Below are 9,517 nucleotides of genomic sequence, written 5' to 3'. Positions count from 1 at the left end.
AATCGAATCCACCGCCACCATATCACCACCAGAAACTCAATCAACCGCAGCCTAACGCCACCAGAAATCCAAGTGAAGAATCCCCAAATTGAATCGAGAATCTGCTGAATCTCCAACCTAGATCGACCGGTGCAGACTAGAGGCTCGAGATGTCACCCAAGAGGGAGCAAACAGAGCCGTACCAGCCGCCGCCGACGATGAACGAGAGGTCGAAGATGCGCAGCGACTCAGCCACCGCTGGAGCCGATGTAGCCGCCGCGGCACCCACACGCCGAGGAAGAACCGTCTTTGATACCACTTGTTACACCCGTGACCGTCGGCGATCGCCGTCGACGTCAGCACACACACGAGGCAAGATATAGCGATAACTGGAGTTGGAGGAAAGTTGTTCCTCTTTGTTGGAATTACATAAATGTTTTTTTTCTTACCCGTCTCTCTGGTACACACGGCTTATATTGCCGCCCCCACTCACACTGCCACAAGGGCCCCACATGCGCTATGACAGCTAATCACTAGCTAACACCTGAACAGCTTGAATCCTCCCGCGACGTCGTTGGCGTACTTCCTCAGGGCGTTGCCGTCTTCTGGGTCACGTCTCCATCATGTGACAAAACGTGTTGATGATTTTTGTTGTGGCAGTGGCATGCAGCCGTAGAGTGGAGGCTGTGCGCATGGGCACCATGCTTACATTATCCAACTGCTGCACATATCGAAATAGGAAGATAGGGGAAGGCGTAGTTTGCGAAGCAGCCCAGCTCGAGTATTGGCCTAGATGATTTTTATTTCCCTTTTCTCTTAGTTTGATTGTTTTTTCTTTTTTCTTTATTTGTTTTAATTAATTTTCTTGGTGCTTTCCTTTAAACTTTTTCTTTAGTCACCTTGTACATATTTTTTTTCTATTCCCTAACTCTTTCTTGTTTCTTTTCTTTTTTCCCCCTCCCCACCATTTTGTTCACACCAATATGCACAATGACCTGCATGCATCAATCCATGTTTGAGGTTCATGGCCTATTATAATATTTTTTTTCTTTTTTCGTCATTTTGTTTTCTTCCGTTCCTTTCTTTCTTTTCATATTCTTGTTTTCTTCTAATCTTTCTATATATATTATTTGTCTAGTTTGTAATTTATTTTTTCACAATTCGTATCCTTCATTTTTATTTCTTATAAATGGATCTAATCATATCTGTATTTGACCTTAATAAATATTTATTCTTGTGTTTTATTTACCTTTTATTATTTATTTCTAATTCCTCCCATTTCCTCCTTCTAATCTACTTTCTGTGATTATTTTTATCTTTTATGTAATTTAGCTCGTTTACCAAATTTGATGCATTCATCGTTATCCCTTTTTATTGGATCTTAACGAACGCATACTCGATTGTTCCAATAGCCAAAATTCATTGTTCTATAGTATATATGGATTATTCAAGAAATGAAAGTCTATTGTTTCAATAGTAAAAAGCTATTGTTCGTGATATGGACCTATTTGTGGTAATGTAAAATTATTTGTTCACTTTATAGATTAATTTATTTATGATATCGACTCATTTCTTCGCCATATTGAATTATTTGTTATTACTTTGTAGATTGAATTATTAAATAATGCGGACTCATTTGTTCACTTCAAATATATTTTGCCTAAAGTAGACTAATTTTGTTCAATGTGTAGAATAATTTGTTGGTGTGTATATTTATTTTGTTCATCACGTAGACTAATTTTGTTCGTTGTAACACCCTAATGTAAATTTTCAAGATTTATAATGGATTTAATTTGGCTCTATTAATTTTCTAAGGATTTTATTGTGCTTAGTTTGCATTTAACTTAATTAAATTATACACAGAATTAAAATATATTTTAGGAACAATATGGTTGTGCGTTCATGCTGGTGCATCTCTTTTGTTTGTTTGAATGGTTAAGTTTAAATTCAAATAGAATTGAGTTAGTTTGAAAAAGAAAACAGAAGGAGATTAGGGAAAAGAAATCAGCCCAGCCGGCAGCCCATCCCTCTTTCCCTCAGCCCATCCCTTCCTCCTTCCTCTTGGGCCGGCTTCCTTCCCCGTGCGGCCCACTTCCCTCTTTCCCTTTTCTCTCATTTCCCAGCGGGCCAGCAGCCACCCTCGGCCCAAGTCAGCAGCCCGAGCCGCGCCTCCTCTCTCTCTCTTTCGTTCTCTGACGGCCGGGACCCGCCTGTCGGCGCTTCTCTCCCAGCCTGAGCGTTCCCTCTCTCTCTCTCTCTCTGGTCGCTCGGTCCCGCATGTCAGCGCCCTAGCTCCTCTCTCCTTCCTTCTTCTTCCCCGCGCACCGGCCACCCGAATCTCTGGCGAGCCCTAGCGTCGGGCCCGCACGCCGAGATCCCCTGCCCGGCCTTTATCTGGCCCCCGCGGACCCCCTGCACCTCCTCTCCTACCCGTGGCAGCCGCCTTGAGCCCTAGCACCACCGCTCTCCTGCTCCGCCGCATCGCCTCTCCTGCACCGCCGTGGACTAGCCGCTCCGCCGCACCCTCGACCCAGCTGAGCTCCGCAGCAGCTCCGCCTCATCATCTGGGAGCTCCTGAGCCCTTCACCCGCGAACCCGGCCCGCTCATTGGCCGGAATTTCCCCGAGGACCGCCTCAGGTGAGCACTGCCCACCGCCGCAATTGCTCACCTCCGGTGGACCGCAGGCCTTCTTAACCCCCGCGGCACCTCCGCAGGAACCCCCCGAGGCGATCCAAGGAGCCCAGCACCTCGGAGCGCCCCTGCGTCGACCTTCCCCACGAGCACCGATCATCTCCGCCGCCTGCCCTTTGTCGCCGGCCATCCTCCGCCGCGTTCCAGCCCGCCTCAAGCCCTCGGTGAGCACCAGTATGCCTCCCTGCCCCTTTTGCGCTGGTTGTGGTAGATCTTAGGTCATCCCAGCGGCCAGAACACCGCGCGCCGGCGGGCGCCGCTGTGCAGATCCGCCCCGCCGTCGATTCCTCCTTCCCGAGCTTTCCCAAGCACCGCAGTAGCCCCAGGTGGATCACGCATGCTGCGCTGAACCTTCCAGACCCAAGCTCGAGTAGTTTTGACCCCCGGAGCACCGAGATCGCCCAGCTCCGGCGAACTTCCACCGCGGGAGCTGTCTCCGGTGAATAATCGCCGCCACCCCGCGCCCCAAACCCCGCGAGCCGTCCGATTCGCAGCCAGCGCTCCCGATTAGGTCCAAACCCCAGTAGGGTGGGAGCCCTCGGATCCAGATCCGGTGGACCAGACTCCCCGATACCAGTTCGGCTCCGTTTTAAATCTGAGCCGTCATTTTGGAATCCAGCGGTCGGGATTGGATCAAGAGTAGATCGGGTCCGGAGCGTAGGATCAAGATCCAACGGCTGAGACGTGTAGATACTGCTTTGCGGGTAGGATTAGATCTGAGCCGTTAGATTGAGATCCGGTGGCCTAGATTAAAGGATATCGCTTCAGCCATGCCAGTTTTGCTAAAGAGCCCCTGTGCTTTCCAGGAATCAACCCGCAGTCCACCCCTAGTTGAAAAGTAATTACAGTTAGGTCCTGTTTTTAAGGTTTAGGCCTCTGAGCTTCCTAGAATTAGTACCCGCCGTCCATGCCTTGTATTTTTTTTGCGTGTTAGACCCTAAGTCTAACCTTTAATTAGGTTTAAGCCCTTAGTTTTTGCGCAAAACCCCCTAGAACTCCTATTTTCTTACAGAAAAGCCCCTGGACCTTGTTTTAACCCTAGTTTTCGCGTCTTAGCTCCGTTTTAGGTGATTTTCGTGCTCACGCGATCGTTGTAACGTGTAGAATAGTTTTAGCTTAGTTTTGTGTGCTGTTTTACTGTATTGTTGTACTATTTCTTATCTTTTGCCATTGTTTGTATGTGCATGTGTGGACCATGTTTTGGCGTTGCGATCATGAGTAGACGTTGAGCCATCGGAGGAGTACCAGGAGCCACCTTCTTCAGAGCCCTTTGAGCAGCAGCAGGAGAACTTTGAGGAAGGCAAGTATAACATGAACATACTATCACTTTTAAATATAATTTTTGATTCTGTATGGCTATAAGGACTTCCTAGCCACCTTATCCTTTATATATATACCTTGGGTTGCATTTTGGTTAGTTGTGCTAGGTGCTACGCTCTCACACATAACGGTCCTTTTTAATTAAATTTGATTAATGGTTATATGCAACTTTATTCTGAGAGTGGCCCTCTGTGCTGTGTTCTTGAGTGGCTCACGTCTTATTAAAATATGTTTTTGTTAGAAACATGGTTTAGGGGGCCAGCACGGTGCTTAGTGCTTGGTTGGCCACTCTCCTTAAGGACCGGTTCATAGAGCGACAACATGGGACAACCGCGCAACCACAAGACTGGAATGGGACAGTCTTGACTTACTAATTAGGTCATTTTGATTTGGGAGTAACTTACCTGCGGGGCAAGAGGGGTGGTAAGCTTCAATGGTCCCTGCTCCTCCGGCTTGGTCTGTGCTGTGTGCTTGTACCCCCGTGAGGTGGGCCCCATCGTCGCTGATCCAGAAACCTTAGCGGTTACACCTTACTAACGTGATCCTTTGTAACGGTCTCGTAGTGTGCTTGCTAGTCATCTCACCTAAGGAAATGTGATGAACAACTAGCGTAGCTCATGACTTGTGGGTAAAGTTGTGCAACCTCTCGAGAGTGTAAAACTGGTATACTAGCCGTACTCACGGTCATGAGCGGCCCAGATCCTCCGTCTGATTAGTGGGGTTTACCCTTGGTGGTTTGGGTTGGTCTTCAGTAGACTCATAATTAATTTTGATTAATTATTATGCAACTTGGGTTATAGTAATTCATCCACTTGTAGTAAATAGCTTTAATAAAATTTACCAAGATTAAAAGCTAATGCAGTTGAGTCAGCTAACCGTAGAGCCTCATAGTTTGTGTTATACTTGTTGAGTACAAGTTGTGTACTCACACTTGCCTCCTCTACTCTTCTGTTCTCTTTGGGATATCTTCGACTGCTGCTCAGTACCAGGCAACATGGAGAACTACATCAACGGACTCGACGATTTCTAGGCGTTGTCTCCCAGCCGACGTCCCTGTGGCACCCTGTTCTTCATGTATTTATTTTACGCTTCCGCATTTCTTGAACTGATTCTTGATTCAGTTGTAATAAAGATATTCATTTATAATTTATACGCTTTTATTCCGAGATACGTGTTGTGATATCTTGATGATTCTGTTGTATATATGCGTGACTTGATCCTAGCGCATATATGATTGCTCGGTTCATGTTCTTATAAATCGGGTGTGACATTCGTGATGCTGGTTTGCTTTATAAACTATAATTATTCGGTGATGTGGACTCATTTGCTCACGACTGAACCTATTTCTTAACTATATAGAGAGAGTAATTTTTTTTAGAGAATTTGTTTGCTCGTTGTATAAATATAGTAGGCTGACTTTCGTTATCTGGACTTTAACTCCACGTACCGGTTCTCTTCGCTTCTACTACAAGTCTACAACAACTAAATCCTGGCACACGCCACAATGGAATGTTATCTTCACATCGTGCGGAAGTAATAGCTAATCATTTGGCCACTATTTTTCTTTTCATTCGTTGCTGGGCTGGCGTATCCTTTGGCCTATGCAGACGACAAACTTTTTCTATGCCAAAGTAATAGCTAATCGCTTCGAGAAATCAACACACCCAACTGGTCTGAACCATCGAGGTGGAGCTGATGCACAATCTCAGGCTTCATTTTCATGCGTAGCACCACCTGATCTGGGCCTGATTGACAGATTTGAAGGGAAATCAGGCCAAGTGCGCTGGCTTATTGTATTTGAAGGGAAATCAGGACAAGTACTGAGTTGCGTGCCCTCAAATCTCTGTCATCTCGCAGTGACAGGGATCGAACGATTGATGGTACATCGGTAATAGTAGCACGGGCCACAATGACACGGACGAGAACTTTGTGTGGTGTTCCTCGGCTGCACGCTTGCATAAAAAGCGTGCGAGGCCGAGAATTTCGTGCAAGCGTCGTCTCGCAAATAGTAACAATAAATAAAGAAGATGGAGACTTGGGGCAAATTCCCTTCCAACTTCCTTGCAACAACCTATCGTTCACTAGAGACGTAATGCATAAAGTATGCATGCTGATCCTTATAGTTTGCTGGAGTGCTTACGTCGCCCAAGCCAAGTCGTTGAACGGGTTTGGAACTTTGGATAGATTAAATTGAAGGGATGGGATCGGACTTGGCTAAACTTTCTCTCCTTCCACACTAGCGTGTGATTCTATTTTCTTTCTACCAAAAAGAGTTTTTTAATTAATCACGGCAATATGAGGAATTATCTAAAGCCACGACAACCCACCTTGCATGAACTTGTTAGTGCTTGTCATATGCGCAGGTCTTTAGTTATAACTGGCGATGGTATTTAGGCCACGTTTGGGAGCACTCCACTCCACAAAAACAAGCTCCACTCCACCAGCTCCACCTTTTAGCAGCTCCACTCCATCTTTTCTAGCAAACTTGGAGCTGACGTACGTGTTTGGGAGATTGTGGTGCTCCAGCTCCAGAAATATGAGAACTTGGTAGGAATAGTCTATTTTGCCCATGGTAGTTGGATGAAGGGTTGGTTTGTTTTTTCCGCTGCTACAATAATGTTCCAATATCATTGTTCAACCAAATAATATTAAAGATCGTAATAACTATGGTATAAAATTAATATTTTTATTACAAACTAATTCCAAGCGATAGATAGTGATGTGGCCAACTCATCATGAAAGGCATCCATAGTTGGGGCGTTGACCGCGGAAGTTGAACCATCGCGCGCCACTTGTGGAACGGCATATTTGTTGTATCTTTCCGGTATTGTAAGAATAAAATTAGGATCATGATCAAATCGAGCGAAGTCTTCATCTTCACCTCCATGCTCACGAATGAAATTGTGAAGGATCATGGTAGCCACAACAATCATTTTTTGCTTGTACATGGGATATGGTGGAATCTTCCAAAGAATTGGCCACTTCATTTTCAATAATCCAAAAGATCACTCAATCACATTGCGGATAGATGAGTGAACCCGATTGAACCTTTCCATAGGAGTCCTAGGTTCGGTACCTCTATGCCATTCCGGTATATGATATCTTTCACCCTTGTAAGGAGCAAGGTAGCCAGGACGATTCGGATATCCCGCATCCACAACATGGTATTTTCCTAAATTTATATAAAGCAATAAGAGTCATGGATTAATGGTAAATGTTAAACATATAATGTCAAATACACGTATGTTACCTTGTGGAGGATGTGGGAAAAAATCTTCATCAACTCTGAGTGCATTGTACAGCACACTTGTATCATGCATAGCTCCAGGGTTTCCCACGGAAACATAAGTGAAACGCATGTCAAAGTCACATACTGCTAGAACATTTTGAGTTGCTATACCCGTTTTTCCAATATATCTCACTTGCTCCTCAGGTGAAAGTGCAACACGGATATGAGTGCCATCAAGTGCGCCAATACAATCTTTGAAGTGTGGATATGCACGTCTGTCATCTCTTATTCTTTTATGGACTGTGGAGAAGTTAGGATTTTTTGGTCTAATAAAATCTCTTGCCATAGCCATCAAAGCATTTAGAATCTCATCAAATTTCCTACTAATAGTTTCTCCTGAATGCTTGAATCTATTTTGAGTTTTCCTATTAGACTCATTTCCAGCACATGTGTATAGGAAAATAGCAAGCATCTCATATGTGCTCATGTGCATAGAAGATTGCAGCCCATACCTTTCCACCAACATAGTATGGAGATCCAGAAATATTTCATTGCTCATACGAAGTTATCTGTGGCATTCTCCAGGAGTATTCATTGTCTCTAGCAGCCATCCTGTACCACTAACACCAGATGTCCTTGGTGGGTTTTTAGCAAGGTAGAGATCAACATATATTTGAGCAATTTCTGCACCACCCAAAACAAGATTCCAAAAGACCTCACTCTCATCAGTAGAGTCATCACTATCACTCTCACTTTCCTGCAGATAACAGGCCATATGATAATAAAATAAAATAAGTAACACATATGATAACACATAAATGTAGTGATCACACAATAATAGTTGAAATGACAATAGTTTGGTACAGACCACAATGACCAAATGACAAAACATAAATAAAATGACAATAGTTCAAATAAAGAAAAATAAAACATGGCAAGAATTTTATTCCTCAATTGCTATACTTGGCATTGTACTTCCTGCGAAGCCAATTAAATCTAATCTCATTTGTAGGTAAGGTCATGAACATTTCCCTTTGGTCCTTCTTCACAAATAACTCTGTAGCAATATAGTGCTCATCTGTATCGTAGCCTACCCCACATTCCAACACTAGGTCCATGACTTGTTGGACAGTGACTTCACCTAATTTTTTAGATGTAAAAGAAGAGGCCGACTCAGCAATCTTAGTTACTTGCTCTTGAATAACTAGTGCTGTGCCTATTCTTGGTTTCTTGGCTAGTTGGTTTATTTTGTTTGCCAACAGAATGGTAGGAGAAGGAGAAACCTCTTGGGGATAATCTGATTCATCCCCGACAGCAGAATCATGGTCACAATCATCAGGGAACTCATGCAAATTACCACTGTCACCGTCACCAGGCACCTCTTGAGATGGCGGAATGATGGGATTAGTGCTCATAGGATTCCAATGATCCGATTGATCATTAATTATATCACCAAATATCACTGACAAATCATCCTTGTTTTGCAATGGTTTTTTCCTAAACTTTCCACAACCTGGAATTTCCTGAAAGAAGGCAATTGGTGTTACTACAAAATAATTGAACGAATTCCCTAAAAAAACATAAATAACATATAGTCTCAAGAACTCACCGCTTTTGCCTTCTTCCACCACTCATCATCCGTATCAATAACACCTCTTGCTCTATCCCATCCTGGCCCTGTTTGCTTCCTCATTAGTTTCCTCCAAACTAAAAAATCGGGCTTCAACTTATCCCATTTGTTCTTCGTTTGCCGCTTGGACAAACGAATTCCTATGAGGTTGAAAAAATCCTCTATGACCTCATCATAACCTACTGAGTTCAAATGGGTGTTCAGTCTATTCCCTTTGTTAACTTGTTTGGCAAACAATGAACATATAAGCGTCGTATTTGCATCAGTCCAATCAATTGAATCACCTTGATCAATATGACAGTACCCACTTTATAACATCTGCGCTAATATGTCTCTACTCGTGTTGCCTGCTCACTATACAGTTCAAACAACAATTTTACGAGAGGAAGGAAAATTTTTACCGTATCTTGCACGTTCCTCTTGCCTTTGCGCTGTGCCATCTCTTCGCCGGTCTGGCTGCCAAGATCGGACATGCCCTGGCCTGCGCCTAGGCCACCTCATCCACGGCCGGCGCCTAGGGCAGCACGGCCACGACCGGCGCTCAACGCAACCCGGCCACGGCCGCCGCCCACGCCGCCTGATCCAGCCCGGCCGGCAATGGAGCCACGGCCGCCGATGGAGCTTAGCTCCTCCACTTCGTCGCCGAGGTCGCCGCTGCCAAGGCCGG

At 44.7% G+C, this 9,517-nt stretch overlaps 1 protein-coding gene across 1 annotated transcript; it reads right to left on the bottom strand.

Moving 5' to 3' along the window:
- Positions 1 to 8,170: 8,170 nt before the first annotated feature.
- Positions 8,171 to 9,323, bottom strand: LOC112890425 (zinc finger CCCH domain-containing protein 43-like). The gene is made up of 3 exons (XM_025957316.1): positions 9,275 to 9,323; positions 8,830 to 9,134; positions 8,171 to 8,743 (listed from the first exon to the last, which is right to left on the bottom strand). The coding sequence occupies exons 1-3, from the start codon at positions 9,321 to 9,323 to the stop codon at positions 8,171 to 8,173; spliced, it is 927 nt and encodes a 308-aa protein (XP_025813101.1).
- Between the last annotated feature and the right edge of the window lie 194 nt (positions 9,324 to 9,517).

Source organism: Panicum hallii, chromosome 4, assembly GCF_002211085.1.
Source record: "Panicum hallii strain FIL2 chromosome 4, PHallii_v3.1, whole genome shotgun sequence".
Taxonomy (NCBI): domain Eukaryota; kingdom Viridiplantae; phylum Streptophyta; class Magnoliopsida; order Poales; family Poaceae; genus Panicum; species Panicum hallii.
The sequence above is the reverse complement of the archived record's forward strand: the minus strand, read 5'-3'. Positions and strand labels throughout refer to the sequence as shown.

What these genes read in the sequence shown, in the direction of transcription:
- LOC112890425 (XM_025957316.1), bottom strand. Translation starts at nt 9,323, where the DNA reads ATGTCCGATCTTGGCAGCCAGACCGGCGAAGAGATGGCACAGCGCAAA. An exon ending in AGAGATGGCACAGCGCAAAG is followed by an intron (nt 9,135 to 9,274) that starts GCAAGAGGAACG and finishes ATATTGATCAAG; the next exon opens with GTGATTCAATTGATTGGACT. An exon ending in GGTGGAAGAAGGCAAAAGCG is followed by an intron (nt 8,744 to 8,829) that starts GTGAGTTCTTGA and finishes GCCTTCTTTCAG; the next exon opens with GAAATTCCAGGTTGTGGAAA.